The sequence below is a fragment of the Myotis nattereri genome, assembly GCF_964212035.1.
Source record: "Myotis nattereri genome assembly, chromosome: X".
Classification (NCBI taxonomy): domain Eukaryota; kingdom Metazoa; phylum Chordata; class Mammalia; order Chiroptera; family Vespertilionidae; genus Myotis; species Myotis nattereri.
In genome coordinates, this window is record NC_138078.1 from 55,217,546 (window position 1) to 55,235,492 (window position 17,947).

At 41.2% G+C, this 17,947-nt stretch overlaps 1 protein-coding gene across 1 annotated transcript; it reads right to left on the reverse strand.

Moving 5' to 3' along the window:
• Window positions 1–4,251: 4,251 nt before the first annotated feature.
• On the reverse strand, window positions 4,252–4,737 carry LOC308510890 (succinate dehydrogenase cytochrome b560 subunit, mitochondrial-like; the record flags this gene model as incomplete). Its single annotated transcript, XM_081080968.1, has 1 exon — window positions 4,252–4,737. The coding sequence occupies one exon, from the start codon at window positions 4,735–4,737 to the stop codon at window positions 4,252–4,254; it is 486 nt and encodes a 161-aa protein (XP_080937094.1).
• Window positions 4,738–17,947: the final 13,210 nt, after the last annotated feature.

The window sequence follows — 17,947 nt, forward strand, 5'->3', positions numbered from 1 at the left end:
CACACAATGGACTGCATCTGTGAACACAAGCTAACCTAGCCAGATACTGGAGTGGACTGTGCAAATGTGGAACTGAAACTCTGGACACTGGCTTTAATCCTAGCTCTGCTGAAGACAAAATGGGATTTTTTCCATGGCAGGATGCAAGGAGATGGGATCTTGAAAACTGAGGAGTTTAAGTCCACATAAATAAAACTTTCCATGATACTTCATCCTCCCATGGGGTCCTCAAGAAATTCTTTTCCCCATGGAACCCCAAGAAGCCCACTTCCACTAGCAACAGATGGGGGCACAGAGAGCACCCCACCAATAACAAAGTCAGTTCTATTATTTCCTTTTAAAAAATTCTTTATTGTTGAAAGTATTACATATGTCCACCTTTCCCCCAATTGTCCTCTTCCAGCCTGCCCCTGTCCTCCAGCCCCAGCCTTCACCCCCCCCCACATTGTCTGTGTCCACTGGTTATGCTTATATACACACAAATTCCTTGGTTGATGTCTTATTCCCCCCCACTACCCCACCCACCCGCCCCTGCCTTCCCTCTGAGATTTGACAGTCTGTTAGATGATTCTGTGTCTCTGTATTTGTTTTGTTCATCAGTTTATGTTGTTCATTATATTCCACAAATGAGTGAGATCATGTGATACTTATCTTTCCCCGACTGGCTTATTTCGCTTAGCATAATGCTCTCCAGTTCCATCCATGCTGTTGCAAATTGTAAAGGTACTTTCTTTTGTACAGCAGCATAGTATTCCATTGTGTAGATGTACCACTGTTTTTTAATCCACTCATCTGCTGATGGGCACTTAGGCTGTTTCCAAATCTTAGCTATTGTAAATTGGGTTGCTATGAACATAGGGGTGCATATGTCCTTTTTGATTGGTGTTTCTCATTCCTTGGGATATATTCCTAGAAGTGGGATTACTGGTTCAAATGGGAGTTCCATTTTTATTTTTATTTTTTTGAGGAAACTTCATACTGTTCTCCACAGTGCCTGCACCAATCTGCATTCTCATCAGCAGTGCAAGAGGTTCCTTTTTCCCTGCATCATCGTGGGCACTTGTTGTTTGCTGGGTCTTTTTTGATGATAGCCATTCTGACAGGTCTGGGGTGGTACCTCATTGTTGTTTTGATTTGCATCTCTCAGATGATTAGTGACTTTGAGCATGTTTTCATATATCCCTTGGCCTTCTGTATGTCCTCTTTCAAAAAGTGTCTATTTAGGTCCTTTGCCCATTTTTTTTATTGGATTGTTTATCTTTCTTTTGTTAAATTGTATGAGTTCCCTATAAATTTTGGAGATTAAACCCTTATCAGAGATAACATTGGCAAATATGTTCTCCTGTGCAGTGGATTTTCTTATTTTGTTGATGGTTTCTTTTGCTGTGCAGAAGCTTTTTATTTTGATGTAGTTCCATTTGTTTATTTTCTACTTAGTTTCCATTGCCCTAGGAGCTGTATCGGTAAAGATATTGCTAAGACAAATATCTGCTTTTTGCTGCCTACGGCTTCTTCTGAGATTTTTATGGTTTCCTTTCTTACTTGTAAGTCCTTTATCCATTTTGAGTTTGTTTTTGTGTATGGTGTAAGTTTGTAGTCTAATTTCATTTTTTTGCATGTGTATGTCCAATTTTCCCAACACCATTTATTGAAGAGACTGTCTTGAATCCATTGTATGCTCTTGCCTCCTTTGTCAAATATCAATTGAGCATACTGGTTTGGGTCAATTTATGGGTACTCTGTTCTGTTCCATTGGTCTGTGTCCATTCTTGCGCCAGTACCATATTGTTTTGAGAACAATGGCTTAGTAGTTTAATTTGATATCTGGTATTGTGATTCCCTCCAACTTTGTTCTTTTTTCTCAAGATTGCTGCAGCTATTTGGGGACTTGTTAAAATTTCATATAAATTTTTGGAGTGTTTGTTCTAGGTCTGTGAAATATGCCATTGGTATTTTAATATGCATTGAATGTACAGATTGCTTTGGGTAGTTTGGACATTTTAATGATGTTGATGCTACCATCAATGAACACAGTATGTGCTTCCACTTGTTTATGTATTCCTCTGTCTCTTTTTTCCAAAGTCTTGTTTATCCTTTCAAAGAACCTACTCTTGGTTTTATTGATCTTTTGTATTGTTGTTGTTTTTGTTTTTGTTTTGTTTGTTTTTTTATTTTGAAAATAAACATCACTGTTGACTCTTTTACTGATTTTGATTTTCCCTCCTGTCTCTTATCACCAAGAACCAGAAGGGTTGGGGAAAGGGGAAAACATGACAAAGGCTTGGGGGACACATTTGTACAAGGACCAAGTTGGTTACACTCCAGAAATGGCCAAAGAAGTTGGTTGGAATCACAGCACCCACTCCCACACCCTTATTTTTCCTCCTGAGCACCCCAAATACAACGCCGAGGTCAGCACTCTCACTGGGCACTGCGCAGCGTGCTCGTCTAGAATCTGGGGCCACTATTTGGAGAGTAGCCTCTTTGGTCTAAGTTGCTATAAACCATGTTACTGGCCAGCAGGTAGCTGGCTCTAATGGCTGCTTTGCAGAACAGATGTATCGTGAGCCAGCAGGTGCTGGCTCAGATACTAGCTCCTATGCTGAGGCTGCTTTGTGGGAAGGATGTATTGTTCAACAGCTGGGGTGCGGCTGCCTGCTTCTGGGACTGCTCTGAAGAACTGTTTTGTCGGATGGCTCCTTGTTAGCCATGGCTAATTGGGCTGCAATAAAGACTCTCTTCTATGCCCACGACTTCTCATGTTGTCTCCCTCCAATACCCTGCGTCCCAGCAGGTTCCATCCCTGGCAGAGGAGTTCGGACCCAAGTTGGTGTCGTGGAGCAGGAGGGAGTACTCCCAACACTCCTTCCTTCTCGGAGGCTCCTGCATGGCAGTACATCTCTGCTGCTTGTACTGAGTCCCTGAAAATCTTCCCAGTTGCAAAACAAACTGTTTCTCTCCTGAGAGCGGTCAAATTGGGGGAGGGAAATGCCTGCGACCAGAGGGGAAGGGGGAAATTGGTTCCTCCTCACCACCATTCTCTTGGTTCCTCTAGATTTCAAGGAAGAGTCAAAGACAAAATTAGTATTTTATTTTATTTTTTATTTTTTTAATATATATTTTATTGATTTTTTACAGAGAGGAAGGGAGAGGGATAGAGAGTTAGAAACATCGATAAGAGAGAAACATCGATCAACTGCCTCCTGCACACCCACTACTGGGGATGTGCCCGCAACCAAGGTACATGCCCTTGACCGTAATCGAACCTGGGACCTTTCAGTACCCAGGCTGATGCTCTATCCACTGAGCCAAACCGGTTACAGCCAAAATTAGTATTTTAATTAATTTCAGAGAAAGATATCACATGAATGTCGATTAGAAAACATGACTTGTTTTTGTGTAATTGGAAGGAAAAGAAGTAACCCTTAACAGGTTCAGCAATACTTTTCTGGATCTTTCTTTTGTATCAAAATCTATATATCTTCTCCCCAAAGCACCTGCTTCAAAAGCCAACTCATGCTCTCTCTCTCCCTCTGGCCAAGTCAGGCTAACCCCCCACCATGTGGGTGCTAAGGACCCTGAGTCTGATCAGTGAACAGAACGGTCCTTTAAGCCACAACCCACAGGTAGTGGCACCCAGAGCCCCACTCCCAGTTCTCATGGGAGAGGCCACAGAGCTGGCTTTGTTTCCACCGTCTCAGGAAGAAGAGCCAAGAGCTGACCCTCAGCACAAATCAAGGCCCAATATGGAGAGAGTAAGGGCTCCTAGGCCCCGAGCAGGCTGCAAACAGGGGCAGGAAGAGGGAGCTGCTGCAGCACCCTATCTTTAGAAGCAAGGGGACCCTGGGACCCTTCCCACAGCTGAGCTCCAGGGACAGCACAAGCACACAGGTCTGAACAGGTGAGAGCTGAGGAAATCAGGGAACTAATAATCTGGGGCAGTGGTTCTCAACCTTCTTAATGCCACGACCCTTTAATACAGTTCCTCATGTTGTGGTGACCCCCAATTTCATTGTTACAAATTGAACATAATTAAAGCATAGCGATTAATCACAAAAACAATATGCAATTATATATGTGTTTTCCAATGGTCTTAGGCACACACAGGACATTTTCAGAGATAGACCACATATTGGGATACAGACAAAGTCTCTTCAAATTTAAGAAGGGGTTGCTACCCACAGGTTGAGAACTGCTGATCTGGAGGAAGAGGAGCTGGGGCGGATCTCTTCACATGGCTGTCAGCCCCACTTAGGACAGTACGCTGAGGACCAAGACAGCCACTCTGGACTGATACAGCTGCGGGACCTTCAGGCCTTTTCCCAGGTCCCACATCAAGTGTCGGATCCTGTTCCAGGTGTGATACATGAGAAAGAAGGTGAAAGCAAACTTGGCTGAGTGGGTCAGCACTGGTCCCAGACACAGGGACTTCCCCAGTTCCAGATGAGACTCAAAGTTCCCAGGGAGCAACAGGGCCAACAAGCCAAAAAGAGAGACCCTTGCACTCAAGGCAACACCAGTGTCGCGGTGGCCAATGGACATCGCCATGGGAAGAGACCAACTGTAGATAGTGATATGAGACAGAGGGTGGTTTGAACCAGTGTTCTTATTCCAGAATCTCTCCATCTCTTCCTTGGCTGAGGTTCCCAAAGGAACAGCATTTCTGATACAGAGCTGAGGACTGAGGTGGCCACAGAGGCAATAACGGCTGACAGGTCTCAACAAGAGCACAACCATCTTTTGTTTGTTTTTTGTCTCTATGTCATTTATTTCCGCTCTGATCTTTATTATTTCCTTCCTTCTGCTTACTCTGGGTTTTTCTTGTTGCTCTCTTTCGAATTCTTTAAGTTGTAGGGTTAGATAATTTTTTACCAGTTTTTCTGGTAAGCCTGTAGTACTATGAACTTCCCTCTCAGGACTGCTTTCACTATGTCCCATTGATTTTGGATTGTTGTGTTTTCATTGTCATTTTTTTCCAGGATGTTTTTTATTTCTTCTTTGATCTCTTTGGTAACCCAATCATTGTTTAATAGCATGCTGTTTAGCTTCCAGTGTTTGATTTTTAAATCATTTTTATTGTAGTTGATTTCTCATTTTATGCTATTGTGATCTGAGAAGATTGAAATTGCTCGATATAATTTCAATTTTCTTAAATTTGAAAAGACTTTGTCTGTATCCCAATATATAGTCTATCTCTGAAAATGTCCTGTGTGCATGCACCTGAGGAGAATGTATATTCTGTAGCTTTGGGGTGAAATATTCTGAAGATGTAATGTAGTTTCATCTGATCTAGTGAGTCATTTAGGATTGCTGTTTTTTTATTGATTTTTTTTTTTTGTCTAGAAGATTTATTCAGTGATGCCAATGGTTTATTAAAGTCCCCTACTATGATTGTATTGCTGTCGATCTCTCCCTTGGTATCTCCCAGAAGTTTTATTATATATTTGGATGCTCCTGTATTGGGTGCATATAAGTTTACCAGAGTTTATCCTCTTGTTGTATTGATCCCTTTAGTATTACGAAGCGACTTTTCTTATCTTTTGTTATAGCCTTCCCTTTGAAGTCTATTTTGTCAGATATAAGTATTGCTACCCCAGCTTTTTTATTTTTCATCTCCATTTGCCTGCAAAATTTTTTCTATCCCTTCACTTTCAGTCTGTGTGAGTCTGTTGTTCTGAGGTGGGTCTCCTGTAGACAGCATATATATGGGTTTTGTTTTCTTATTCATTTGGCTTCCCTATGTCTTTTGATTGGAGCATTTAATCTATTTACATTTAAGGTTATTATTGACTAGAGGCCTGGTGCATGAAAATTCATGCACTTGGGGGGATCCCTCAGCCTGGCCTATGCCTTCTTACAGTCCAGGAGCCCTCAGGGGATGTCTGACTAATGGGGAGCCAGCCTAAGACACAGTCTGGCCTCCCTCTGCGGGAAACAACCAGGCAGGCCGATCAGGGGATGGTGTGGGCCAGCAAGTGGCCAGCCCAGCGCCCGCCCCCCTCACTGCTGCCGGTGGCCTCCCTCTGCGGGAGGCAACCGGGCAGGCCTATCAGGGGAGTGTCAGCCAGCTCTGCCCTGCCCCCTCTCCCCCAATCGCTCCTCTGCCGCCGAGGGTCGCTGCCACCCTCCGATCACTATCCCCTCTCTCTGCCCGCTGGCACATGCCTTGGCTGGCCTGGTGCTGCCTGCTTGCCAGTCACACCCCACACTGACTGGTCGTTCCACCATTCAGTCTATTTGCATATTACACTTTTCTTATATAGGATAAGTACTTGTTTGTTGCCATTTTTACTCTTTATGCCTGTGTTCCTTCCTCCCTTTCTATTTCTTCTTTATAACAGTCCCTTTAGCATATCTTGCATTCTTGGCTTGGTGGTAGTAAACTCCCTTAGGCTCTTTTGTCTGTGAAGCTCCTGATTTCACCTTCAATTTTGAATGATAGTCTTGTTGGGTAGAGTATTCTTGGATTTAGTCCCTTGCTTTGTATCACTTTGTATACTTCATTCCATTCCATTCTGACCTCTCATGTTTCTGTTGAGAAATCAATTGACAGTCTAATGGGAGATTCCTTGTAGATAACCTTACGTCTCTCTCGTGTAGCCTTTAAGATTCTTTGTCTTTTATCTTTGCCAATTTAATACGATGTATCTTGGTGTGGGTTGTTTTGTATTCATCTTGTTTGGGAGTCTCTGTTTGTGTGGCGTTTTTCTTTCCTAAATCAGGCAAGTTTTCTGTCATTATTTCTTCAAATAGATTTTCTAATCCTTGCTCCTCTTCTTGTCCTTCTGGCTCCCATATTATATGGATGTTGCTTCATTTCATGTTGTCCCAAAGCTCCCTTAAGCTCTCCTCCTGCTTTCTAATTATTTTTCTCCAATTCCTGTCTTCTAACTAGCTGATTTGGTCCTCTGCTTCTTCTAGTGTACTGTTGAAACCTTCCATTGTGTTCTTTATTGTAGTTATATCATTCTTCATTTCCTCTTCATTCTTACATAGGTTGTTGATTTTCTCCTCCAGGTGGTTTAGAAACTTTATGAACTTACTCTGATTTTTTTTCAGAAATATTGCTTGCCTCCTTTTCTTTTTTAAAAAATATAATTTTTAATTTATTTCAGAGAGGAAGGGAGAGGGTGAGGGAGATAGAAACATCAGTGATGGGAGAGAATCAATGATAGGCTGCTTCCTGCACGCCCCACACTGGGGATCGAGCCAGCAACCTGGGCATGTGCCCGAACCAAGAATCAAACCGTGACCTGGTTCATAGGCCGATGCTCAACTACTGAGTCACACTGGTCTGGCACCTCCTCTTCATTTAGTTACTTTTCTTTTCTTTCTTTTTTTTTTTGGTGAGGAAGAAACTCCTTTATTACTAGAAATGTTCAAATTAAGTCAGTTTAGCAGACTATCAGTTAAAAATGCATTTTTTAAAATTAAATCTTTATTGTTCAGATTATTACATTTGTTCCTCTTTTTTCCCTCCCATAACTCCCCTCCTCCCAGTTCCCGCCCCACCCTCTGCCCTCACTCCCCACCCACTGTCCTCATCCATAGGTGCACGATTTTTGTCCAGTCTCCTCCGGCATCTCCCACACCCCTTCCCCCCCTCCCCAAGAATAGTAAGTCCATTCCCTTTCTATGTCCCTGATTCTATTATAATCACCAGTTCATTCTGTTCATCAGATTATTTATTCACTTGATTCTTAGATTCACTTGTTGATAGATGCATATTTGTTGTTCATAATTTGTATCTTTACCTTTTTCTTCCTCTTCCTCTTCTTAAAGGATACCTTTCAGCATTTCATATAATCCTGGTTTGGTGGTGATGAACTCCTTTAGCTTTTCCTTATCTGTGAAGCTCTTTATCTGACCTTCAATTCTGAATGATAGCTTTGCTGGATAAAGTAATCTTGGTTGTAGGTTCTTGGTATTCATCACTTTGTTTTTTTTGTTTTTTTGTTTTTGGATTTGTATTTTATTTTATTTTATTTTTTTAAATTTATTACTTAAAGTATTACAAAGGGTATTACATATGTGTCCATTTTATCTCACTGCCCTAGACAGTCCCCTAGCCTCCCCTATCCCCCAATGTCTTATATCCACTGGTTATGCTTATATGCATGCATACAAGTCCTTTAGTTGATCTCTTACCCCCCTACCTCCTGCCCCCCAACCCTCCCCGGCCTTCCCGCTGCAGTTTGACAATCTGTTTGAGGCAGCTCTGCCTCTGTATCTATTATTATTCAAAAGTTTATAATGGTCTCTATTATCCATGAATGAGTGAGATCATGTGGTATTTTTTCTTCATTGACTGGCTTATTTCACTTAGCATAATGCTCTCCAGTTCCATCCATGACGTTGCAAATGGTAAGAGTTCCTTCCTTTTTACAGCAGCATAGTATTCCATCGTGTAGATTTACCACGGCTTTCTAATCCATTCATCTACTGATGGGCACTTAGGCTGCTTCCAAATCTTAGCTATGGTGAATTGTGCTGCTATGAACATAGGGGTGCATATATCCTTTCTGATTGGTGTTTCTGGTTTCTTGGGATATATTCCTAGGAGTGGGATCACAGGGTCAAATGGGAGTTCCATTCTCAGTTTTTTAAGGAAACTCCATACTGTCTTCCATAGTGGCTGAACCAGTCTGCATTCCCACCAGCAGTGCACAAGTGTTCCTTTTTCTCCACATCCTCTCCAGCACTTGTCGTTTGTTGATTTGTTGATGATAGCCAGTCTGACAGGTGTGAGGTGGTACCTCATTGTTGTTTTGACTTGCATCTCTCAGATGATTAGTGACTTTGAGCATGTTTTCATATGTCTCTTGGCTTTCTGAATGTCCTCTTTTGAAAGGTGTCTATTTAGGTCCTTTGCCCATTTTTTGAATGGATTGTTTATCTTCCTTTTCTTACGTTGTATGAGTTCCCTATAAATTTTGGAGATTAGGCCCTTATCAGATATGACATTGGCAAATATGTTTTCCCACACAGTGGGTTTTCTCATGTTTTGTTGATGGTTTCTTTTGCTGTGCAGAAGCTTTTTATTTTGATGTAGTCCCATTTGTTCATTTTCTCTTTAGTTTCAAGTGCCCTAGGAGCTATATCAGTGAAGAAATTGCTTCGGCATATGTCTGAGATTTTGTTGTCTTTGGATTCTTCTAGAATTTTTATGGTTTCCTGTTGTACATTTAAGCCCTTTATCCAGTTTGAGTTTATTTTTTTGTATGGTGTAAGTTGGTGGTCTAGTTTCATTTTCTTGCATATATCTGTCCAATTTTCCCAACACCATTTATTGAAGAGACTATCTAGTCTCCATTGTATGTTCTTGCCTCCTTTGTCAAATATTAATTGAGCATATTGGTTCGGGCCGATTTCTGGGCTCTCTATTCTATTCCATTGATCTATATGCCTATTCTTGTGCCAGTACCAGGCAGTTTTGAGAACAGTGGCTTTGTAATACAGCTTGATATCTGGTATTGAGATCCCACCTACTTTGTTCTTTTTCAGGATTTCTGCAGCTATTCGGGGTCTTTTTTTATTCCAGATGAATTTTTGGAGAGTTCGTTCTAGATCTCTGAAGTATGCCGTTGGTATTTTAATGGGAAGTGCATTGAATTTATAGATTGCTTTGGGTAGTATGGACATTTTAATGATGTTGATTCTACCAATCCATGAACACGGTATGTTCTTCCATCTGTTTATGTCTTCCTCTATATCTTTTTTCAACGTCCTGTAGTTTTCTGAGTAGAGGTCATTTACCTCTTTAGTTAAGTTTATTCCTAGGTAGCTTAATTTTTTGGTGCGATGGTAAACGGGATTGTTTTTATAATCTCTCATTCTGAAAGTTCACTATTGGTGTATAGAAATGCCTCAGATTTCTTGGGGTCATTTTTGTATCCTGCTACATTGCCAAATTCATGTATTAAGTCTAGTAGCTTTTTGATGGAGTCTCTAGGGTTTTGTATGTATAATATCATGTCGTCTGCAAATAAGGACAGTTTTACTTCCTCTTTTCCAATTTGGATGCCTTTTATTTCTTCTTCTTGCCGAATTGCAATGGCTAACACTTCCAGTACTATGTTGAACAGGAGTGGTGAGAGGGGTCATCCCTGTCTTGTTCCTGTTCTTAGGGGAAATGGTGTTAGTTTTTGTCCATTGGGTATGATGTTGGCTGTGGGCCTGTCATATATGGCTTTTATTATGTTGAGGTATGATCCTTCTACTCCCACCTTGCTGAGAGCTTTTATCAAAAATGGGTGTTGAATTTTGTCAAATGCTTTTTCTGCATCAATTGATATGACTATGTGGTTTTTTTCTTTCAATTTGTTTATGTGATGTATCACGTTTATTGATTTGCGGATATTGTACCATCCTTGCATCCCTGGGATAAATCCTACTTGGTCATGGTGTATGATCTTTCTGATGTACTGCTGGATCCGATTTGCTAAGATTTTGTTGAGGATTTTGGCATCTATGTTCATGAGGGATATTGGCCCGTAATTCTCTTTCATTGTGTTGTCTTTACCTGGTTTTGGTATTAGGGTGATGCTGGCTTCATAGAATGAGCTTGGAAGTGTTCCTTCCTCTTGAATTTTTTTTAGTAGTCTGAGGAGGATAGGTTTTAGTTCTTCCTTGAATGTTTGGTAAAACTCCCCTGTGAAGCCGTCTGGTCCTGGGCTTTTGTTTGCTGGAAGCTTTTTGATGACTGCTTCAATTTCTTCCATAGTTATTGACTTGTTGAGATTTTTAGATTCTTCCTGATTGAGTTTTGGAATGTTGTATTTTTCTAAGAATTTGTCCATTTCCTCCAGGTTGTCTAGTTTGTTGGAATAGAGCTGTCCATAGTATTTTTTAACAATCATTTGTATTTCTGTGGGGTCTGTTGTTATTTTGCCTCTATCATTTCTTATTTTGTTTATTTGGGTCCTCTCTCTTTGCTTCTTGGTGAGTCTGGCTAGAGGTTTGTCAATCTTGTTTATCCTTTCAAAAAACCAGCTCTTGGTTTCGTTGATTTTCTCTATTGTTTTTTTGGTCTCTATGTCATTTATTTCTGCTCTAATCTTTATTATCTCCTTCCTTCTGCTCACTCTGGGGTTTTCTTGTTGCTCTCTTTCTAATTCTTTGAGTTGTAGAGCTAGCTGATTTACTACCATTTTTTCTTGTTTTTTGAGATAGGCCTGTAGAGCTATAAACTTCCCTCTCAGGACTGCTTTCATTGTGTCCCATAGGTTTTGGATTGTTGTGTTTTCATTGTCATTAGTTTCCAGGATCATTTTAATTTCTTCTGTGATCTCATTGGTAACCCAATCAATATTTAATAACATGCTATTCAGCTTCCAAGTATTTGAGTATTTTGGGTTGTTTTTATTGCAGTTTATTTCTAATATTATGCCATCGTGGTCTGCGAAGACGCTTTTTATGATTTCAATCTTCTTGAATTTGGGGGTACTTTGCTTGTGACCCAATATATGGTCTATTTTTGAATATGTCTTATGAGCATTTGAGTAGAATGTATATTCCCTGGCTTTGGGGTGAAGTGTTCTGAAGATGTCTATTAAGTCCATCTGATCTAGTGAGTCATTTAGGATTGCTGTATCTTTGCTGATTGTTTGTCTAGAGGGCTTATCCAGTGTTGTCAGTGGTGTATTAAAGTCCCCTACTATGATTGTATTGTTGTCGATCTCTCCTTTGATATCTTCCGGGAGTTTTTTTATGAATTTGGGTGCTCCTGCATTGGGTGCATATATGTTTACCAGAGTTATATCTTCCTGTTGTATTGATCCCTTTAGTATTATGAAGTGGCCTTCCTTATCTCTTGTTATGGCCTTCACTTTGAGGTCTATTTTGTCCGATATAAGTATTGCTACCCCAGCTTTCTTTTCCTTTCCATTTGCCTGAAAGATATTTTTCCATCCTTTCACTTTCAGTCTGTGTGAGTCCCTTCTAATGAGGTGGGTTACTTGTAGACAGCAGATGTATGGGTCAAGTTTTTTTATCCATTCAGCCACTCGATGTCTTTTGTTTGGAGCATTTAGTCCGTTTACGTTTAAAGTTATTATTGAAAGGTACTTGTTTGTAGCCATTTCTGTTTTTGTGTGGCTGTTTTCTTTCTGAGCTTTTTATTTCTTATTTTTACACCAGTCCCTTTAGTATTCCTTGCATTGCTGGCTTGGTGGTGATAAACTCCCTTAGCCTTTTTTTGTCTGTGAAGCTTCTTATTTCCCCTTCAAGTTTGAATGATAACCTTGCTGGATAGAGTATTCTTGGATTCAGTCCTTTGCTTTGCATCACTTTGTAAATTTCTGTCCATTCTTTTCTGGCCTGATGTGTTTCTGTGATAAATCATTTGACAATCTAATGGGAGATCCCTTGTATGTAACTTTCTGTCTCTCTCTTGCAGCCTGTAAGATTCTCTCTTTGTCCTGAACGTTTGCCATGGTAATTATGATGTGTCTTGGTGTGGGTCTTTTCGGGTTCACCTTGTTTGGGACTTTCTGGGCTTGTGTGACTTTTTTCTTCCCCACCTCAGGGAAGTTTTCTCATATTATTTCTTCAATAGGTTTTCTAATCCTTGTTCATCCTTCTGTTGTTCTGGTACCCCTATTATTCGTATGTTGTTTCGTTTCATGTTGTCCCAAAGCTCCCTTAGGCTCTCCTCCTGTCTTTTAATTTTTTTCTCCAATTGCAGTTCAGTTTGGGTGTGTTTTGCTTCCTTGTCTTCTAATTCACTAATTCGGTCCTCCGCTTCTCCTAGTCTACTGTTGATACTTTCAATGGAGTTTTTCATTGCAGCTATATCACTCTTCATTTTTTCTTGGGTCTTACTTAAGTTGTTGATTTTTTCATCTGTTTCTTCTAGCTTCTTGCAGAGGTTGTCGATTTTTTCTCCATCCGGTTTATGCACTCTATGATCCTTATTCTGAATTCTTTTTCTGTCATGTTGCATGCCTCTGTATTACTTAGCTGCTTTTCTGGAGAATCCTCCTTCTCTTTCCTTTGGGGGTTTCTTTGTCTACCCATGTTTAATCTCACTGACATATCTAGACGTTGAGTCGTTCAGTGGTTGCTCCCTTGGTGGCAGTGACTCCTTGGTCTGTGGTTGCTCTTCGGGCGGTTGCGGTAGCAGCTGCTCCTCAGTTGGCAGCAGCTTCTCTGGTGGGTGCTGTTCACAGCTGTGGTGGCTCTTCTGGCTGGTGGGGCGAGGTTTCACGTACAGCTGCTGTTCTTCAGCAGAGGGTGTGGTGCTCAGGAGGTTGCTGTTGCGTGGATATCCTGCGTTGATTTAAAGGCACAAAATACAACACAACAAGGCACCACGTACCAGGCACTATACACAAATATATTCACGATATTAATAACCCCAAATAAAGGTGACTGCCCGAATTAAGAGAATTAGGGGATAAGGAAGAAGGAAGAGAAAAAGATAAAAGAGAAAAAAGAAAAGAAAAGTAGGGACCAAAAAAAGGAGTGCAATAATGAAATTGGGAAAAAGGAGGGGGGGAAATAAAAGCGAGAAAAGAAAAGGAAAGAAAAAAAAAAGAGCGAAAAGAGAGAATGAAGTGGAAGAGGGGAAGAGACTTTTTTATATGAGGAGAATACTCCTATAGAACAGCCATTAATCCCAACAAATTCCAGCAACAGCTCCCTGGAGATGAATGCAAACTAGAAACAACCAATAATATAACGATGAAAATAGAATGGAGAACACTAATCCCAAAATGAAATAAAGAGAAATTAAAATGGCACTTTAAAAAAAATGGTAAAATGGTAACTGTAGTAATACTGGTTAAAAATAAGAAGGTAGAGAGGAAGAAAATGGCGGAGGTTTAGACAGACGTGTTGGTGCCTTGTCCCGGAGCAGATAAGGGCGGGCAGCTGAAACGGGTAGCATACAGCCCGAATAAGCAGAGGAGATTCAGCTGAGACAGTCTGCAGCCAGGAAAGACAGAGAAATCCTAGATAAAGGGAACGGTTAGAGGCTGAGGCTGAAACCTCTCCAGGTGTGCCGGCACAGCCGCGGAGACCGTGCCATCTTGGGTGACTGTCGCCGGCATCCAGAGACCAGCTACTAACCCGGCAACAACGGCTCTCAAGCAGAGCGACTACGTGAACTCAGAGGAACTCTGCTTCTCCCCACAGAAAGGTTAGACTTTCCCCAAAGGTGCGGTTTGCAGTTTAGGTTGGAGAGTGGAACGCGCGCAGGGGGGTGGGGGCTCTGTGCCCCACAAAGACCGCGGCCGTTGGAGCCAGCGTGACCCACGAGTGTGGAAGGGCACCCCCAGGGCTGTTGGCAGAAGGGAACGCTATAAATAAGCACACAGTTGGACGGGTCACAAACGGGCAGCCTCAGATTCCACCAGTTTGCCGGCTACTCGGTGCCAGGAGCCAGAGCGGGCGCAGAGACTTCGCGCAGATTTGGAAGGTGAAGCGTTGCGAGTTCGCACAACTTCCCAGGCTCTTAAATCTGTGCATTTGATTGTTGAACCCAGTGCAAGGGACTACCCAGTTGGGGTCAGTCACAGAGCTTGTAAGGGAAGGCTGTTTTGGGGGAGCCTGGGAAACAGAGCGGAGAGTGCCTACTGGAAAACCAGCTCTGGGCGGAGGACATTCCCAAACCAGCTTCCAGTACAATAGAGAACACCTGGTCAGAGAGGTCCTATACCCTCGGAGGTCAATCCCGACGCACTGCCACCCAGAGGCAGAGCCACGAACTGACTCTTCTGTAAATACAGATAAGGGCTGTCTGGGAAACCAATGTAGCCTGCCTTAAAATCAGGACTGTGGCTTACAACACAGAGCAACAGTGTATCAGAGGGAAATTCAACATTCTCCTGAATACCTGGTGTGCCAAAAAGAGGAGCAGAAGATCTGAAGCACCTTCATTACAGCCCATTTTTTTAAAATTATTTTTTTAAATTATTGTTTCACCTTTTAACTAAGAAACCATTTATTTTCTTTTTTCATCACCTGATTTTACCCTTTTAATTACTACATTTTTATTTTTAACCAGTATTATTACTGCTGCCATTTTACCATTTTTTTTAAAGTGTCATTTTATTTTCTCTTTATTTTATTTTGGGACTAAGGTTCTCCATTCTATTTTCATCGTTCCTTTAGCATCATTTTCCTCTACCTCAATTGTGCTGTTGTGCTAAAACTCTCTTCCCCACTTTTCCCCTTTTGCTGTCCTGTTTCTCTTACCCTATTCCTGCTTTAGATTTTCCCTATTCTTCATACGCCCTGTCTAAATTTCACCCTACTTATATATCCCTTTTCCAATCACCTGCTCTAAATCCTTATCCACCTCTCCCTTATCTTTCTTCATTATCCAAATTTTTTATTCTCTCCTTTTCTCTATTGTTTTGTTGTTGCTTGCTCGATTGTTGAGTATATTGTGTTTTTTTTCTTTTCTTTTCTTTAAGGATTGTATGTGAGGTTGTTCTGCTTTTTCTTTTTCTTTTTCTGTGTCCCATTACCCCTCCCCACCCCCCCACCCCCCCACCTGGCCAGTTATTTTTGTGCTTCTGCTTTCCCTTGCCTCACTTGATATTATTGGCTGTTTGTAGTTTGTATTCACTCCAGAGATCCGTTGCTGGAATTTGTTGGGCTTAGTGGCGGTTCTATCGGAGTTTTCTCCTCATATGAATAGTCTCCTCCCCTCTTCTACTTCATTCTATTTATCTTTTTTTTTCTTTCTCTTCTTTTTTTTTTCTCTTTTTTCTGTTTTTCTCTCTATCTTTTTCTCTTCTTTCTTCCTTACCCCCCAACTCTCTTAGCTTGGGTGGCCATCTTTATTTGGGGTTATTAATACCGTAATTCATTTGTGTTCAGTGCCTGGTACGTTGTGCCTTGTTGTGTTGTATTTTGTGCCTTTAAATCAACGCAGCAGATCCAAGCGACAGCGCCCTCCTGATCTCCACACGCTCTGTCTGAGGAACAGCTGCTGTGGGTGAAGCCTCCCTCCACCAGCCAGAAGAGCCACAACAGCTGTGAACAGCACCCATCAGAAGACCCGCTAACAACAGAGGAGCAGCTGCTACCACAACTGCCCAGGGAGCAACCACAGCCCGAGGAGCCACTGCCACCTAGGGAGCAGCCACTGAACGACTCAATATCTATATACGTCAGTGAGATCAAACATGGGTAGACAAAGAAATCCCCAAAGGAAAGAAAAGGAGGACTCACCAGAAAAGCAGCTAAGTGATACAGAGGCATACAACATGACAGAAAAAGAATTCAGAATAAGGGTCTTAGAGTGCATACACCGGATGGAGGAAAAAATCGACAACTTATCCAAGAAGCAAGAAGAAACAGATGAAAAAATCGACAACTTAACTAAGACCCAAGAAGAAATGAAGTGCGATATAGCTGCAATAAAGAACACCATTGAAAGTATCAACAGTAGACTAGGAGAAGCGGAAGACCGAATTAGTGAATTAGAAGACAGGGAAGCAAAACACACCCAAACTGTACTTCAGTTGGAGAAAAAATTTAAAAGACAGGAGGAGAGCCTAAGGGAGCTTTGGGACAACATGAAACGAAACAACATACGAATAATAGGGGTGCCAGAACAACAGAAAGAGGAACAAGGGTTAGAAAACCTATTGAAGAAATAATATCAGAAAACTTCCCTGAGGTGGGGAAGAAAAAAGTCACACAAGCCCAGAGAGTCCCAAGCAAGGTGAACCCGAAAAGACCCACACCAAGACACATCATAATTACCATGGCAAATGTTCAGGACAAAGAGAGAATCTTACAGGCTGCAAGAGAGAGACGGAAAGTTACATACAAGGGATCTCCCATTAGATTATCAAATGATTTCTCAACAGAAACACATCAGGCCAGAAAAGAATGGACGGAAATTTACAAAGTGATGCAAAGCAAAGGACTGAATCCAAGAATACTCTATCCAGCAAGCCTATCATTCAAACTTGAAGGGGAAATAAGAAGCTTCACAGACAAAAAAAGGCTAAGGGAGTTTATCACCACCAAGCCAGCAATGCAAGAAATGCTAAAGGGACTGGTGTAAAAAGAAGAAATAAAAATCCCAGAAAGAAAACAGCCACACACACACACAAAAAGAAATGGCTACAAACAAGTACCTTTCAATAATAACTTTAAATGTAAACGGGCTAAATGCTCCAACCAAAACATATTGAGTGGCTGACTGGATAAAAATCATGACCCATACATTTGCTGTCTAAAAGAGACCCACCTTATTAGAAAGGACTCACACAGACTGAAAGTGAAGGGATGGAAAAATATCTTTCAGGCTAATGGAAAAGAAAAGAAAGCTGGGGTAGCAATACTTATATCAGACAAAATAGACCTCAAAGTGAAGACCATAACAAGAGATACGGAAGGCCACTTCATAATACTAAAAGGATCAATACAACAAGAACATATAACCCTGATAAACATATATGCACCCAATGCAGGAGCACCCAAATACATAAAAAATCTTCTAGAAGATATCAAAGGAGAGATCGACAACAATACAATCATAGTAGGGGACTTTAATACACCACTGTCATCACTGGATAAGTCCTCTAGACAAACAATCAGCAAAGATACAGCAATACTAAATGACTCACTAGATCAGATGGACTTAATAGATATCTTCAGAACACTTCACCCCAGTGCCACGGAATATACATTCTACTCAAGTGCTCATGACACATATTCAAAAATAGACCATATATTGGGTCACAAGCAAAGTATCCCCAAATTCAAGAAGATTGAAATCATAAAAAGCGTCTTCGCAGACCACGATGGCATAATATTAGAAATAAACTGCAATAAAAACAACCCAAAATACTCAAACACCTGGAAGCTGAATAGCATGCTATTAAATATTGATTGGGTTACCAATGAAATCAAAGAAGAAATTCAAAACATCCTGGAAACTAATGACAATAAAAACACAACAATCCAAAACCTATGGGACACA